Source organism: Salvelinus sp. IW2-2015, linkage group LG9, assembly GCF_002910315.2.
Source record: "Salvelinus sp. IW2-2015 linkage group LG9, ASM291031v2, whole genome shotgun sequence".
NCBI lineage: Eukaryota > Metazoa > Chordata > Actinopteri > Salmoniformes > Salmonidae > Salvelinus > Salvelinus sp. IW2-2015.
This window is the reverse complement of record NC_036849.1, coordinates 13,291,984-13,309,769: the sequence shown is the minus strand read 5'-3', so window position 1 is coordinate 13,309,769 and position 17,786 is coordinate 13,291,984. Positions and strand designations below refer to the sequence as shown.

The 17,786-nt window shown below is 42.4% G+C and overlaps 1 protein-coding gene across 2 annotated transcripts; it reads right to left on the bottom strand.

Moving 5' to 3' along the window:
* Positions 1–630: 630 nt before the first annotated feature.
* Positions 631–10,519, bottom strand: LOC111968334 (b(0,+)-type amino acid transporter 1). Of its 2 annotated transcripts, none has more exons than XM_023993831.2 (6): positions 9,772–10,519; positions 8,336–8,469; positions 8,118–8,247; positions 7,889–8,013; positions 7,711–7,798; positions 631–7,560 (listed from the first exon to the last, which is right to left on the bottom strand). In XM_023993831.2, the coding sequence occupies exons 1-6, from the start codon at positions 10,468–10,470 to the stop codon at positions 7,330–7,332; spliced, it is 1,407 nt and encodes a 468-aa protein (XP_023849599.1). In that variant the 5' UTR covers positions 10,471–10,519; the 3' UTR covers positions 631–7,329. The 2 variants fall into 2 exon arrangements, with proteins under 2 accessions (XP_023849599.1, XP_023849597.1); XM_023993829.2 differs by lacking the exon at positions 9,772–10,519 and adding an exon at positions 8,555–9,444.
* Between the last annotated feature and the right edge of the window lie 7,267 nt (positions 10,520–17,786).

Sequence of the window (17,786 nt, the reverse complement as noted above, 5' to 3'; positions counted from 1 at the left end):
ATACACTTGTATTTTTAATGAATGTTTATTATGACTATTTCTGCATTTTGAATTTGGCGCTCTGCAATTTCACCGGATGTTGTCGAGGTGGGTCGCTAGTGGAACACATGCACCAGAAAGGTTAAAGATAGGCTAGCCAGCCGTATTGATGGTTCCCCAATGGAGTGATGAGAGTAGCGTAATATGATGGTTTGAGCAGAGTAACAGGATGGTCCTACTTAAATTCCCTTTCAAAATTTTTTTACTTAAGACAGCTAATTAGTCATACCAGTGATTGTCCGGGAGGTGAGTTTATCGTCTCCACCTCGTGTTGAGATTCAAAGTTCAAACCATTTTAAACATGTAGCTGCCACTTCACACTTTTTCTGGTTCAATGTGTTAATTTCTTAACAAATCATTTATGCCTTTTGCTCGAAAGGGGCAGTTCAGGCAAGCTGGCACGCTCCGTGACCTCACTCCGGGGCGGTGATTACTCACTGTGCAAAGTTATGGAAAACAATTATCTCTTATAACTTCTCAAATCACATCTCTCTCTTAACAAAAACACATTCATTATTTTCCATATTACATGCACAACTCATAGTATGAAAACTTCATCTATGTAGTGGATATATTTTCCAAGTTACAGTATTTCCTTTATAATATTTTTAATGACACCACAAAATAACAAACAAAAGGACATTAGTGTTATACAGATCGCCTCTGACCATTCCCCACATTCTATGTTAGAAATATTGTTCCAGTATTCGCTTTTGAATGTGTTAGAGTTTCAGCGGGAAAAGGGTCTGTTGAGACAAAGCACATTCCTTTGGTGAATTTGGAGAGCACAGGCCTGGATCTTCTCCCTTGATTTACAACAGGACGTGAGTTGTTAATCCCCACTAGTTCTTTCCATCCCCCTCTATGGGTCTGATTGAAGAAATTCATTGCAAACCTGATCTGACCTATTTGGATTTTTGTGGACAGTCATGACATGTTCATCTTATATATATTTTTTCAATGGGTTTAGCGTCTCAAATATCTTTATTCTGGATCAAACGTATGAAGAGAAAATATCATTCCAGGCTGTAAGGCAACAAAATTAGAAAATTGGGATATTTTCTACCGGCACTGTATGATATTTAACGCTATCTGTCACCCTTTCCCCCAGATGCACGAGGCAGAAGAAAAAAAACGCCTCTACAGGCTAAAGTTGCTACCCATCCAAGGTTTTCTCTGTTTGATGAGGATATAGACAACGACTTGTTTCAACCTGCAACCAAAGACAGTGAGTATAAATATTTAAATACTACCACGTTTCAGGAGAAGACCTAGATGCAGACAGTGTCAAAGTAACAAAAGTTTACTAGAACAGGGGGCAGGCAAAACGACAGGTCAAGGGCAGGCAGAGGTCAGTAATCCAGATCAGAGTTCATAAGGTACAGAACGGAAGGCAGTCTCTGGGTCAGGGCAGGCAGAGGTCAATAATCCAGGGTGGTGTGACAAGGTACAGAACGGCAGGCAGGCTCAGGGTCAGGGCAGGCAGAACGGTCAAAACTAGAAAACAGGAACTAGAAAAAGACAGGAGCAAGGGGAAACAGGAGACAAAGGGCTGTGAGACATGGGTTTGATCCTAGACACATGAAAATTGGGATGTACACGGAGGGTACGGTGCAACAGAAGATGAACAGCAGAGGGGCTAATGATCTTGGAGATGGGGAAAGGGCCGATAAACCGGGGGACTCCACCTCGGAGGGACAGATCTCGGGTGGACAGCCATACACGAGACGAATACCGGGGAGCCGGGGTCCAGTGGCGGTCCGCTTGTCGTTGACACCTAGAGGTGGTCTTGAGAAGAGCTCTCTTCCAGGTACTACGACAGCGGCGGGCAAACATCTGAGCCGAGGGTATGCCGACATCTTCCTCTTGGGGGCTGATAACCCAGGGAACAGAGCGGGGGCTGATAACCCAGGGAAACCTCAAAGGAAGGGTGTTGCGGGCATATTCGGCCCACACTAGTTTCTGGCTCCAGGTGGTGGATTTGGCGGAGACCAGGCAGCGAAGAGTCATCTCCAGAACCGGTACGAGAACTGAGGACCCCGGGATCCGGAAGACGTGCTGCACCATGAGCTGGGCTATCTCTTTGGCAGAGGGTTGCTTGGGGAGAGGAATGAAGTGGGCGGCTTTGGAAAACCGGTCCACTACTGTCAGGATGGCGGTGTTGCCATCAGACAGTGGGAGACCTGTGACAAAGTCCAGGGGTATGTGAGACCAGGGACGGTGAGGAACAGGCAAAGGTTGAAGGAGACCAGCCGGGGCTTGCCGGGAAGTCTTGTTCTGCGCACATATCGTGCATGCGGCGATGAACGCAGAGACGTCAGGAACCATGGTAGGCAACCAAAAGTGTTGTGCACAAAGGCCAGGGTCCGACGGGAGCCTGGGTGGCAGGCAAGCTTGGAGGAGTGGGACCACTCCAGGACCAAGGAGCGGACAGTGTCAGGAAGAAACATCCGGTTATCTGGGCCCCCCAAAGTTCGGCTGGGAACGCTAGTCTCGGGTTCCGAGGGTGTAGCCGTGGGGCTATAGCGGCGTGACAGCGCATCCGGCTTGACATTCTTGAATCCCGGACGGTATGAGAGGGAGAAGTCGAACCGGGTGAAAAGCAGGGCCCACTTAGCTTGTCGGTGTGGAGATATTCCAGTTTCTTGTGGTCTGTCTACACAATGAATGGATGTTCCACCCCCTCCAGCCAGTTTCTCCACTCCTCCAATGCCATCTTCACAGCGAGAAGCTCACGATTCCCCACATCATAGTTCCTCTCTGTGGTGTTGAGGCGATGGGAGAAGAAGTTGCAGGGATGTAACTTGAGGACCAGGGCACAACGCTGGGATGCTCCAACATCCGAAGCATCGGCCTCCACCACGAACTGGCGGGACGGGTCAGGATGAACCAAGATGGGAGCTGTGGTGAAACTGTGCTTGAGATCTCGGGACCGCCCGGTCAGCAGCTGGGGACCACGTGAACGGAACCTTGGGAGGGGGTGAGTGCAGACAAGGGGGAAGCCAGGGTGCTGTAACCCTGGATAAAGCAGCAATAAAAGTTGACTAATCCCAGGAAACGTTGCAGTTGCACTCTGTATGTAGGCTGGGGCTAATCCACCACCGCTCTCACCTTCCCGGGAACCATCGGTACACCTCCTGAAGCGATGATGTAATGGCGGAGAGGTCGAGGCCAAGTAAGACCTCCCGGGGCAGGCTGCGCTGACTTCAGGCAATGAGCATGGCAGAACTGGCTCCAGCCCATGATGGCACCAGCAGACCAGTCAAGGGGATTGTGTTGCTGGAGCCAAGAGAATCCCAATTCCACAGGAACCAAAGGAGACTTAACCTTTTCTCAATATAGGGGGTGCTGTTTCAACGTTAGCATTTATCGTCTCCAAATTAAACTGCCTCATACTCAATTCTTGCTCGTACAATATGCATATTATTGTTATTATTGGATAGAAAACACTCTCTAGTTTCTATAGCCGTTTTAATTATGTCTCTGAGTGAAACAGAACTCATTCTACAGCACTTTTCCTGATATGGAGTGAGATTTCAGAAATTTTGGCCTCTGGTCCCAGGTCAGTTTTAAAGTCCCTGTAAATCCTATGAGGATACAAACACTGCCCATGCCTTCCTCTAGATGTCAGTAAGAGGTGACAATTTGAATGGAGTCGATTGCGCAATCAGGGCCTGTATAAAACGCGAAAGACCGGATGTACCGTTCTTTTCCTGCTGCGCCTGAAGCAAGATGGACGTCGGACTGGCTCTCTTTCCAAGCGTTGGTTTAGCCACTTATATATCGCCGGTCATGTTTTTACTCGTTATAGGTGTTAAAAACATCATAAGGTAGTTAATTTAAACCGTTTTATAGCAATTTATATCCGTTTAGTGCGATTTTGAGGCATTGCTTTGTGATGCACTTTGAAGCGTCGGGCACGTTTCGGGGTCCCGGTCGAACGTTAGTGGGCATTTCGACGGACAAGAGGACATCTTTCGACCAAAAGAAGATTAGACCCAAGAAAGGATACATTGCCCAAGATACTGATGGAAGAACAGCTCACAGTAAGAACTATTTATGATGATAAATCGCTGTTCTGTTGAAAATTTTTAAACGCATATATCGCCATTTTGTTATGTGTAGCTTCGCTTGGCGGACCCGGTATTGCACAGTAAGGATAATTTTAGAAATGTAAGTCAGCGATTGCATTAAGAACTAATTTGTCTTTCGATTCCTGTCAACCCTGTATTTTTTTGTCAAGTTTATGATTAGCTATCGATTAGACTAGATCACTCTCAAAGATCACTCTCAAGTTTTTTTGTGGCTAAATATGCACATTTTCGAACAAACTCTATATGTATGTTGTAAAATGATGTTACAGGAGTGTCATCGGAAGAATTCTGAGAAGGTTAGTGAAAAAATTAATATATTTTGGTGATCATAACGTTATCGCTCCCCTTGCCTTGGATTCATGCTGGGGTAACGTTTGCACATGTGGTATGCTAATATAACGATTTATTGTGTTTTCGCTGTAAAACGCTTAGAAAATCTGAAATATTGTCTGAATTCACAAGATCTGTGTCTTTCCATTGCTATGCTTTGTCTATTTTTATGAAATGTTTTATGATGAGTAAATTGGTAATACACGTTGCTCTCTGTATTTATTCTAGTCGAGTTGTCATGGTGGGTGCAATTGTAAACTATGATTTCTACCTGAAATATGCAAATTTTTCTAATAAAAACTATCCTATACAATAAATATGTTATCAGACTGTCATCTGATGAGGTTTTTTCTTGGTTAGTGGCTATCAATATCTTTATTTGGCCGAATTGGTGATAGCTACTGGTGGAGAGAAAAAATGGTGGACAAAGAAAAATGGTGTCTTTTGCTAACGTGGTTAGCTAATAGATTTACATATTGTGTCTTCCCTGTAAAACATTTTAAAAATCAGAAATGATTGCTGGATTCACAAGAAGTGGATCTTTCATCTGGTATCTTGGACTTGTGATTGAATGATATTTAGATGCTACTATTTACTTGTGACGCTATGCTAGCTATGCTATTCAGCTTTTTTACTGGTGGGGGGTGGGGGGTGCTCCCGGATCCGGGTTTCTGACTCGGTAGAATTTAACTTCTTTGGGGTAGGGGGCAGTTGTTTCACGTCCGGATGAGCGTGCCCAGAGTAATCTGCCTGCTACTCAGGCCCAGCTTATAGGATATGCATATTATTAGTAGATTTGGATAGAAACCACTCTGAAGTTTCTAAAACTGTTTGAATGATGTCTGTGAGTATAACAAAACTCACATGGCAGGCAAAAACCTGAGAAAAAATCCAACCAGGAAGTGGGAAATCTGAGGTTTGTAGGTTTTCAACTCTTTGCTTATCCAAGATACAGTGGAAATGGGGTCATGTTGCACTTCCTAAGGCTTCCACTAGATGTCAACAGTCTATAGAACCTTGTTTGATGCTTCTACTGTGAAGTAGAAGCATCAAATGAGAGGGGAATGAGTCAGAGGTCTGGCAGAATGCTTTGAGCTCGTGACGCTTGTTCACGTGAGAGCGAGCTCTGTTCCATTTGCTTTTCTGAAGACAAAGGAATTCTCCGGTTGGAACATTATTTATGTTAAAAACATCCTAAAGATTGATTCTATACATCGTTTGACATGTTTCTACGGACTGTAACGGAACTTTTGGGACTCCCGAGTGGCGCAGCAGCCTAAGGCACTGCATCTCAGTGCTTGAGGTGTCACTACAGACACTCTGGTTAGAATCCAGGTTGTATCACAACTGGCCGTGATTGGGAGTCCCATAGGGTGGCGCACAATTGGCCCAGCATCGTCTGGGTTTGGCCGGTGTGGGCCGTCATTGTAAATAAGAATTTGTTCTTAACTGACTTTCCTAGTTAAAATAAAATAAAAAATAAGCTTGGAAAAGAGACCCTTAAACCCAGACTTGGGACCACACAGACACTCCACTGAATGACAGGCTAGTGATTGCTTTGCAATGCTTGCATTTAGACAATAATTCCTTCCAAACCACTCATTGTTGATTTTGCGATTTCCAACTTGTGTAAGGTTTATGGCCAATGACCACCGATACGTTTTATCAATAATTTCCCTTTAAATGAGGAGGATTAAAAAGCATGTGTAAGTAGATTGTCAACTTGATTCATGATGATGTCTCCTTGCTTGTTAGCTAAGATTTTGAAAGTCTGATGTTGAGTCCAATCAAAGCTACTGTAGATATAACATGATTTGACATACTTTTATATGTGGCCAATGACCTTGAGCCATCTTGGATTGGCACATCTAATGTAACTCTATGGCAGCACCCAATGGGGCTTGAATTTCGAGCTCTACCCTTAGATTTGGAGGTGACGTAGTGTCCCCCATGAGTGACAGAACACTGAGCCAATCACGGCACAACTAGAGAACATTACCCAATCACGGCGCAGCTAGAAAACATTACCAACGCCTACGCTCCGTATTTTCCGCTGGCTGCCCGACCACCACAGAAAGCACTGAGCTAGGCTGAAACACCTGCATTTTGGAGCTGCCTTACTCAAGAACGCAAAAAAGAAACCATGTTCATATGCGGCCTTATTAACTCAATGTTTTACATTGTTTGCAAACTGATATGTGACGCGTATTCATGCGTGTCACACCTGCCCTGAATGATAGGTCGCCACTGACAATAACCTAATACACAAGGTCAAATATACAGTGGAGTTGCTTACTAAGACAACATTGAATATTCCTGAGTGGCCAATTTACAGTTGACTTAAATCGGCTTTAAAATCTAGGCAAGACTTGAAAATGGCTGTCTAGCAATGATCAACAACCATCTTGACAAAGCTTGAAGAATTTAAAAAATAATAATGTGCAAATATTGTACAATCCAGGTGTGCTAAACTCTTAGACTTACCCAGTAAGACTCACAGCTGTAGTTGTTGCCAAAAGTGATTCTAACTCAGGGGTGTGAACACTTATGTAAATTAGATATTTCTGTATTCCATTTTCAATACATTTGCAAACATTTCTAAAAACATGTTTTCACTTCGTCGTTATTGTGTATTGTGTGTAGATGGGTGAGAAAAATAATATTTTATCAATTTTGAATTGAGGCTGTAACACAACAAAATGTGGAATAAGTCAAGGGGTGTGAATACTTTCTGAAGGCACTGTACATACTATTGAAAAGTCATTCACAATTTGGTTATGGTGGTGCCAATCTGAGACAAACTTATTTTTGTCAATATTTACTCAGCAGACCATATTATCCTCAGACATATATTCTGTAAAATAAATCATAGATTTTTGTCTGCTGGGGCCACCTCTAGGAAGAGCTGCAGGAACACAGTGACTTTCTCCAACAGTCCAGGGCACAGTTTGAAGTGGATGAAGGGCACATAAAACAAAACACCACTAAAGATAAACAAGGTGACATAGAGGTACTCTATCGCGGGGTTGTCAATTATAGGTGCCAGCACAAGGAAAATTGCTGCGATGATGACCAAGATGGGGATTACAATGGGAACCTGGTTGAACAAACAAAAACAATGGTACAAGAGGTGTGGGCAGCAGATGGGACCATTTGGGTAATTAAATTGTTAAAAACCAATGTCTTGTTCAAATAGACTCAGACCTTTATAAATAAAAGTAGAAATTAGATATCCTATGAGACTCACCCTATATGGCCTGGGAAGTTCAGGTTTCTTGATCTTGAGGTAGAGGAGCCCAGACAGAGTGATTGCATAGAAGAACCAGGCAGTGAAACTGGCAATATCAATGGAGAGGGATGTAAGATAAATAAAGCAATAACAAAAAGTTTATGTATTGAGCAATTTTAAAGTCAGCATAAACTACCTGAAGAAGTTGACAATGCTCTGAAAGTCACCAGGGATGAGAACCAAGAGTGAGATAGCCGTGGTGAAGATCAGGGCTGGAGAGGGGGTCAGTCGATTCACATGGGCCATGGACAGAATATCAGGCTGGGGTAGGAAAAAAACACAAATGTTGACATAAAAAAACTACCACTTACATCAGAAAAAAAAGGTTTTGTTAAAATTGTCTGTCTCTTGAATGTGTTTCTCACCATGTGTCCCTCTCTTGCAGCCACAAAGCACACCCGGCCGCCACTAAAGAATGTTCCATTCAGGGAGCCGAAAGCAGACAAAGCGGCTGCGATAGACATCACCCATCCCCAGCTCCCAAGCACCTTATTCCTGTTGATGACAACAAGGTAATTTGTAAGCTCACCACAAATGTAAAGAAATGAGAGAGATGTGTGTGGATGGAGTCAAGCTCTCTCACCCCCAGGTGACAGCCACTGCATTCGACGACATCAGTTCTCTTGGCGTCATGGCAGCCAGGTAGCTCACATTGACTAGTAGATACAGTATGGTTACCATGGGGATGGCAATTATAACGGCCCTGGGCAGATTTACCTGAGAGGGTGCAAGGTGGAGAAAGATAGTTTAAGTCCTTAGGATCATGTAAGGAAATACATTACTTATTACAGTGCATTCTTACCTCAGGTCTTTTCAACTCTTCTGTCACATAGTTCAAGTTGTACCAGCCAGCGAAGGACCAGAGGCCTTGGTAAAAAGCCATTCCTATGGAGCTCAAACCCAAGTTTGTACCATCAAAACCATTTTGTTGTACAGCAACATTGCCCTGTGCAATTATCACTATCCCTCCAATTACTATAACCATCAATGCAAATAGCTTAGCCACCAAGAAGACCACCTGAATTCTCATGGCTAAACGTACATTCAAGATGTTTGCCATGGCTACAACCATGATGGCTGCAACAGCAGCACACTTCACTATTAGCTGAGGAGGAGAACAGTCTTGGTAGAAAGGTGCCACAGCATATTCTGCAAAACTGAGGGATATTGCTGCAATGCTCGCTGGTTTCACCACTAGTAGGAAGGTGAAGGCCACAAAGAAGGCAGGAAACTGTCCATAGATTCGAAGAATGTAGATAAAGTCCCCTCCTGATTCTTTAATAATGGTTCCTAGCTCAGCATATGAGAGTGCCCCCAGCATGACTACAAGGCCAGACAATGCCCAAATTATCAGGCTTGCCCCTGGACTTCCAATGTAGGACAGCACAAACTGAGGGGACATGAATATTCCCGATCCAATCATGGTTCCTGCTACCAATGACACAGCACTGACTAAACCCAACTCGCGCTTCAGTTGAATCCTCTCTGTTTCTGTTTCTGCCATGGCCAGACCCTAAATGTATTCAAACAACAGGAGAAACTGTTGTCAACGATAGGTCCTCTCTTCTTTTAGTCAAGAACAATTATGACAAAGACCTGGCTAATCTTTGATGCTGGGTGTAAAGTCCTTAGTTAATATTAACTTCTCAGGTTGAATAAAGTATGTTGTTGTGTCATCTTTGTTTATAGCTCCAAAATGGTTCCCATAAAGATTCCATCTGGATCTGTCTATCAAATGCAATCTAGATAAGGGCACACAGTATCGCTGTCTGTGGGATTGTTCAAATATCAAAGCATTTTGTCAGGATGCGATAAAGTATACTTTTTGTCAGGTATTGGTGCAGTTGATTTTCCTGCATATTCTATACTCAGTATTTTTGGTTTGTTTCATGTGGCCTGTAACCTCAGTAGTACAACAAATGAAATGGTCTATTTTTCCTACTCCAGGTAAAACATACAATTGTAGCACTCTAGAAAAATCCAGACAAAACAATATCAAAATGTTTAATTGTTCCTTACCTCAGGCCGTTTTAGTTCTTCTGTGACATAATTCAAAGTGTTCCAGCCATCATAGGACCACAGGCCCTGATAAAGAGAAATCCCAATGGAACTGATTTCCACATTGGTCCCTTTAAAGGAATCCTCAAAGTTTTCAGTGTTCCCCTTGAAAAGCAGCACCACACCTCCAATAATTATCACTCCCAAGGCCACCAGCTTGATCACCATGGAAAATACCTGGATGAACATAGCCAGACGTACATTCATACTGTTCACAATTGCTAACACCAAAATCCCTGCTGCAGCCACACACTTGACCACCAGCTCTGGAGGGGTACAGTCATGGTAGAAAGGAGCCACTGCATATTCAGCAAAGCTCAGTGCTATCCCTGTTGCACTGGCAGGTCTCATCACAATGACGAAGCTAAAGACAAACATGAAGGCAACTACTTGGCCAAATATCCGCAGAATATATATGTACTCTGCCCCAGACTCAGAAATGACAGTGCCCAGTTCAGCATAGCAGAGGGAACCCAACGTGGCCAGCAGACCACAGGCTGCCCAGATCACCAGGCTGGCTCCTGGGCTTCCTATGTTGACCAGCACAGACTGAGGGGACATAAAAATTCCAGATCCCATCATGGTCCCGGCAATGAATGAGATAGCACCAATAAGCCCCACTTCACGCTTCAAGCTGAGTTTCTGTGTTTTAGCTGCCATCCTGAGACTTGGTAGTAGATCTATTCTCAACAGATATGTTTTACCAACAACAAGGTCCAAACTGGGGAGAGGCATAAATGTTTTGTCCGTATCGGACAAGGCACACCTACTATTACATCGGTTAACTATTACTAGACTGGCGCTGAGTTAAATCAGGGCTGTCGGCTTTAATCTACTAGGAAACTTTAATCTACTAAAGAAGAAAGAAACATACCAGGAATATATATACCCATATACTATAATTTCAAACATTCTGGAACAGTAGTAATACCTCAAATAGCTCAGAGGAAGGGTGGTTCACTAAAATGTATGATGTTTCACTTTGTCATCAATCGAGTTGGTCCTAAATCGTCAATAGGAATATCGCTTTTTATGTGTCAGGGACACAGTTAAAGTAGGGCATGTTATGCTTCCCTGTGCCTTGGAGTAAAGCATGCTGCATTATTGAAAATATAGTAGATACCAAAAAGATGCAGGCACAGCATACCTAAACCACTTGTAGTGTTCCTTTGAAATCACCCTGAAATGAAATTACAGTATGTACTTTAAATCAGTACTAACATAACTTAAATGTGCAGTTTCTGTAGGCTAATGTAAGTGTGACAGCTCTATAATGCGCGACAGTTCTGTTCTTTTTCTTTTACCTCAGAATGTTTCAGCTCTTCTGTCACAATTTAAGTTGTTCCATCCATTGTAGGACCACAGCCCCTTATAGAAAACAATACCTATTGGATTGATGCCTGGTCCCTTTAAAATAATCCTCAAAGCTTTTGATGAGCAATACCACTCCTCCAATAATTGATTACTGACAGTGCCAGCACAGTGCCAACATGAAGAACACTTGCATTCCTAGGTTCCTGCCTTTCTAGGGAATGTTGCCTAGTCACCGTGCTTCTACATCTGCATTGCTTGCCTTTTGGGGTTTTAGGCTGGGTTTCATTATAAGCACTTTGTGACATCTGCTGTATAATGGGCTTTATAAATACAGTTGATTTTATTTGATATTCAACAAAACTCCCTGCCCCACTGGCAAGCCTCACAAATATGAAAATATTGAAAATTAACATGAAGTAAATGTGCCCTTACCAGTCATTTTTTACCATAGACCAACAAGATATCTGTAGAGAAAAGCTTTAACTTCTGTGTCCAAGTATTTTATAACCACATTTCAGTGTCAATGGATTGTTACAGATTAGATAGGGACTGTTTTTTCTTTTTTTCTTTTGCACCAATGTCTGCACCAATGACTACTTTGTGTGTGTGTGTGTGTGTGTGTGTGATTGACCACCTGATTATCTGGTACACCCATTGCACATGATTAACCGTTTTTACAAATTGTTTCAATATTATATACTGTACTACTCAAATGAGTTATGTCACCCAAGATCATCAACTAGATTCAGCCACGGGCCCATACAGATATATTTAATTTTAAAAAATCAAACCATGCTTACATTGGTAAAAAACGACTTCTCTCTGTTTTGCGTGGGAATACTTTGGAACAGATTTCCAAAATAAAATAACTTGGAGCTGATTTTCTGGTGTTTTTAGTTTATGTCCAAATCCGGCTTGTGGGCTGCAAGTTGGGGAACCCTGCCCTAGATGTAATGAAGGGAATATCATTATACTGTGTTCAGGACTGGAAAGCTGTTAGACAGGAGAGGCTATGTGGACATGCCTGGTGCCCAAATTGATGATGCTTGTTGCGCAGCAAGTGTCGAGTGGAGACAAATGGATTCGGTTCGGTTCAGTTCAGTTCAGTCAGTCGCCCTGACGAGCCCTTCCCAGATATCTAGTTTGCCTTAGTTTTTTTACGCTGCTCTCAGATGCTCTCAGATGCAGAGTATCCCACGTTTTGTGAGCATGGAGAGGCCAGAGACAATCAGACTAGTAAATTGGGCTAAGGAACAGAAGTTGGGTATTGGAGAAAAGACATCGGTGCATGTTCTGCAAACAATATTGTGCGGATGTCTCCCCTTTTTAAAAAGTTTAGCACTCGTCAACCTCGGATGTGTATTAAGTATGCATGTAAAGTGGACTGAGTGCTGAAAACCTAAACGTATAAAACTAAATTGACCAGGAGAGATAGCCGTCAAACATAATTGAATGGCAAGAATCATTATTGTTGAATTTGTAATATAGTGAAACAACATGTTTTATATATGCTTCAAATTACAGATTTAAGGGCATTGAAGTAGTAAACAATGGCATAAAAAGGCAAAAAGCAATAAAGAGAAAATACATTTACAATGGTTATCTCTATATTAGTATTACCTACATCAGCCCATTAAAACACCTAGGTAGAGCAGAGAGGACTTAGAGCATGTGGCTTTGCAATACACAGGAGTTTCATCTCAACACTGGGATGATTTTAACAATTAGACCCAAACATACCTCATGCCGCTAGGTAGGGGGTTACCAGAAATAAATGGAATAAAAACTCAAAAAGAATGAAAGAGCAGACAGGGCCACAGCACTTCAGGAGCACACGGACAACAACAATATCCCTGGAATCAATATTTTCAACTTGCTCGGCTTGCTATTACAGCACCACCAATTTCTATTTATTGGGGCGGATAAAATTCCTATTGAGAAAGGTGGCTGGAAACTGCAGATGAATCGACCAAAGTCTGCCAAAAGCTCCAGCACTGTGTTTGTTACAGTGAAAATCGGGAGATACCCCATTTGTTTGAGCTCCTCCGCAAAAACCTGTTACACAGTCTAGCCTTGCATAGTGTGCCACTGTCGTTGACTCCCTTGTGAAGAAGAAGAATATGAGCACCATGACAATGGGGAAGTAGAGGATGGTGGTGGCTGATGATCTGCCGCTTGGAGAAGAAGTAGTGCATGTCGTAGACCAACAGGTAGACTGTCACGAAGAGACTGGTCAGGAAGGAGTGCCACCACCAGTGAGTCCTATACAAAACATCACACTCTTTGGGTTCAACTCAATACAATGTTTTGACACTGTAGTGAGGTCTAAGTGCTTGGATCGATGAGCAGAGATAAAATTAGTGCTGTTTTATTTTATTTAACCAGGCTAGTCGGTTAAGAACAAATTGTTATTTACAATGATGGCCTACCAAATGGCAAAAGGCCTCCTGCGGGGACGGGGGCTGGGATTTAAAAAAAAAATATATATAGGACAAAACACACATCAGGACAAGAGAGACAGCACAACACTACATAAAGAGAGACCTAAGACAACAACATAGCATGGCAGCAACACAACAAGGCAACAAGGTTGCAACACAACATGGCAGCAGCACAATATTGTAGCAGTAGAAAACATGGTACAAACATTATTGGGCACAGACAACAGCACAAAGGGCAAGAAGGTAGAGACAACAATACATCAGTGAAGCAGCCACAACTGTCAGTAAGAGTGTCCATGATTGAGTCTTTGAATGAAGAGATGGACATAAAACTGTCCAGTTTTAGTGTTTTTTGTAGCTCGTTCCAGTCGCTATGAGAAATGAGACAGAAACATTTGCATAATTTAGAATGTTTACATAAAACTAAAATAGATTTACTGTTGACACGAAGATTTCTCACTTGGTAGCTAAACATAACGACATTGATAATCTGGCAAACTGGAAATGTTGGAAATCCGTTTTACTAATATTACACAATGCATTTACAGTACATGCAGAGAGCGAGAGCATAGTATTGAGAGAACCCCATCCATGTACAGTGCCTTTGGTAAGTATTCAGACCCCTTGACTTTTTCCACATTTTGTTAGGTTATAGCCTTATTCTAAAATTGATTAAACATTTTTTCCCCTTATCAATCGACATACAATACCCCATAATGACAAAGCAAAAGAGGTTTTTAGACATTTTGGCTAATTGATAAAAAATATAAAACAGAATATTACATTTACATAAGTATTCAGACCCTTTACTCAGTACTTTGTTGAAGCACCTTTGGCAGCAATTACAGCCTCAAGTCTCCTTGGGTATGACACTACAAGCTTGGCACACCTGTATTTGTGGAGTTTCTCCCATTCTTCTCTGCAGATCCTCTCAAGCTCTGTCAAGTTGGATGGGGAGCGTTGCTGCAAGGCTATTTTCAGGTCTCTCCAGAGATGCTCGATCGGGTTCAAGTCCATGCTCTGGCTGGGCCACTCAAGGACATTCAGAGACTTGTCTGAAAGCCACTCCTGTGTTGTCTTGGCTGTGTGCTTAGGGTCGTTTTCCTGTTGGAAGGTGAACCTTCGCCCCACTCTAGAGCAGTTTTCATCAAGGATATCTCTGTACTTTGCTCTGATCATCTTTGCCTCGATCAAGACTAGTCTCCCAGTCCCTTAAAAACACCCCCACAGCATGATTTTGCCACCACCATGCTTCACCGTAGAAAGGTGCCAGGTTTTCTCCAGACGTGATGGTTGGCATTCAGGCCAAAGAGTTGAATCTTGTTTCTCATGATCTGAGAGTCTTTAGGTTCCTTTTGGCAAACTCCAAGCGGGCTGTCATGTGCTTTTTACTGAGGAGTGGCTTCCGTCTGGCCACTCTACCATAAATGCTTGATTGGTGGAGTGCTGCAGAGATGATTGTCCTTCAGGAAGGTTCTTCTATCTCCACAGAGGAACTCCGGAGATAGGAGAAATCTGATGTTAATCTGATATTATACGTTAGCTAGCTAGTTGATGTTCTAGCTAGCTCACCCAAAGCAGGCTTTTCTCCTCCTCGCTGGTCTGCAGACTACATGATCATGATGTTGTGGCTGTACTGTAACATTTAACGGACACTACAACAACAACTAGCTAGCCATATGAGACAGACATTTTCAGGAAAAGCAGCTCTATAGCAAGCCAATAAAATGAATATCATTGCATTGGTTCGACATTGGCATTTAGCTAGCTCATCTCGCCTGGGTACTAATCTTCCCCTTCCCTTCGTCTTGATTCTGCATGGAGCCAGTGGCGATTTTAACATGTACATCTTGGTGGGGAAAAATCCCCACCAAAATGTTGATGCATGCCAGCAAAGCCACTACGCAAAACAAAGCAACACTAATCAATACATGAATTGCACTATAACAGTGACAAACAGTGCCCACAAACTGTTAGGGCCTACATAAAGCTGTCCCAACAGCAGAGCTTTCTTTTCAGCACCATGCAGTGAATCCTTACCACCACTACACCTGGCTATCAGCGGAGCCTTGTCTGGCAGGGAAACAGTTTATTCAGCCTCATTTACTGCCTTTTAAAAAAACATAGCTGATATGGCTGACTTGCTTAAACAAATGTGGTTTCTATTGACAATTGAGATGTACAAAATATGGCATAAGTGGGCGATGAGCGGATAAGAGGCAATCCGTAATTTAGATTAAGACATTAATGATCGACCTAGGACGGATGTAGTCAATATAACTATTTGTTCAGCACTTTTGAAATGTACAGTGACAGAATTCAGAACATGGGCCGTACTTACAGTATTCTCCCAGTACACCAAGCCAGAACCGTAGTATAAATAAATGGGGCATATAAGCAGACAATGAAAGCTCTTACAATATTCAATGATTACATTTCTCTAAAACAGGCTATCGGCTACATGTGCACCACCAAGTCAGAACAGTAGGCTAAGTTATGAAGGGGAAAGGGACCAAATTATTAGGGTGAGGCACATGGGCTACTAACAGCTTACTACACAACATACACTTAGTATTACTTTCTTATATACAGTATACATATCTCCTTGGCATATTACATCATTTATGCAGCAGCATACAAGATATTTTGGACTCACCTTGTTGTGCTGTGCTCACTTGAACACAAAGTCTGGCATTCTCTGAATTTATGGTGCTTTCAAGACAGCTGGGAACTCTGAAAAAGGTTGAATCATGACATCAGTGATCTTCAGGTCGTAGGTGTAGAAAGAGGTGCGGGTTCCCGACTTGGAATGCAGAGCTGGAAGACCGTTAAAAAAGTATTTTCCCAGTCAGTTAGCCACTGATTCCTTCCAAACCATTCATTGTTGAATTTGCGATTTCCAACTTGTTGTGTAATGTTAATGTCCAATGGCCGATGAGCACTGATATGTTTTATGTATAATTTATCATCATATGACAAGGAATGAAAAGGATTTGAAGTAGATTGTCGACGTGATTCATGATGATGACTACTTGTCTAGCTTGTTTCCTAAGATTTTGGAAAGTATGATGTTGATATCAGTCCAATCAAAGCTACTGTAGATATAATGTGATTTGACATAATTTTATCTGTGGCCAATGAATTTCAAAACAACCACTCCTTTCGAAACCCCCAATTTTCCTGAGAGATGCACTGCACTGAGAGATGACATATCAGTAGGTGGCAAAATAGACCCTGAGTGATGACTGGTCTGAGATATGATGTCGCAGCTGGACCCCTCTCGAGTTCTAGACAGTTACAATTAATATTGCAACAATATAACATGGTGTCAGACTAACCACAACCGCTCTGTTACAACTACCATTCAGCTTGTGTCTACAAGAAAATCTTGCCGAAAACCGGAAGATTTGGTTACAATTTTAATTGTGGCGTTGCTGAAAAGGAGGAAAAGGTGCAATATGCTACGTTCTTACATGTTGCGGGAGAGGAAGCAATCAAGGTATGCAACACGTTTGAATTTGCTGAAGGCGTGAAAGACAAGATTGCCTAGGTGAAACAGAAATTCAAAGACTATTGTGAACCCAGGAGGAACCCATCTTACATTTGACACATGTTTTTCATGAGGGCTCAGGGGGCCATCAGAAAGTATTGATGCTTACGTTACTGACTTGAGGAACAAAGCAAAAGACTTGTGTGTTCGGTCAACTGCATGAGTAAGACAGAGAATCGTTTGTGGCATAAAAGATGACCAAGTAAGAAGCAGGCTGTTGAGAGAAGCGTATCTCACATTGGCTTAAGCTATTGATGTGTGTAGTGCCAGTGAAATCACGTCCAGTCAGGTAAAAATGTACACAAGATTGAAAAAAAGTTAAACCTGCAAAGAGGTTCAACAAGAACAGAGCAAAGGCAGCTCAAGATTAACAAAAGAAGAGTCACTTTGCCAAAATCTGCAAGTCACAGAGCCAACCAAGGAAAATGCAGGCAGTTGAGCAATTAGGACAGTGACAGTATGTTCCTAGGCACAGTTGAAGTTGAGATGACTGGAAAAATAAAATAAATTGAAGCTGTCACTGCAGATATGGACAATGTCAAAGAGAAATGGACTGAGAAACTGAGAATAAACAACAAAGATGTGCTATTCAAGCTTACACTGGTGCTCAGTGCAACGTAATATCTTCAAAGATCTTCAATTCACTTGGACTGAGAAAGAAATTGAAGAAG

Coding starts and splice junctions, on each gene's coding strand:
- LOC111968334 (XM_023993829.2), bottom strand. CDS start 9,256: ATGGCAGAAACAGAAACAGAGAGGATTCAACTGAAGCGCGAGTTGGGT. Junction 8,014..8,117: donor CTGCAAGAGAGGGACACATG/GTGAGAAACACA, acceptor TTCCTACCCCAG/CCTGATATTCTGTCCATGGC. Junction 7,799..7,888: donor AGCATTGTCAACTTCTTCAG/GTAGTTTATGCT, acceptor TGATATTGCCAG/TTTCACTGCCTGGTTCTTCT.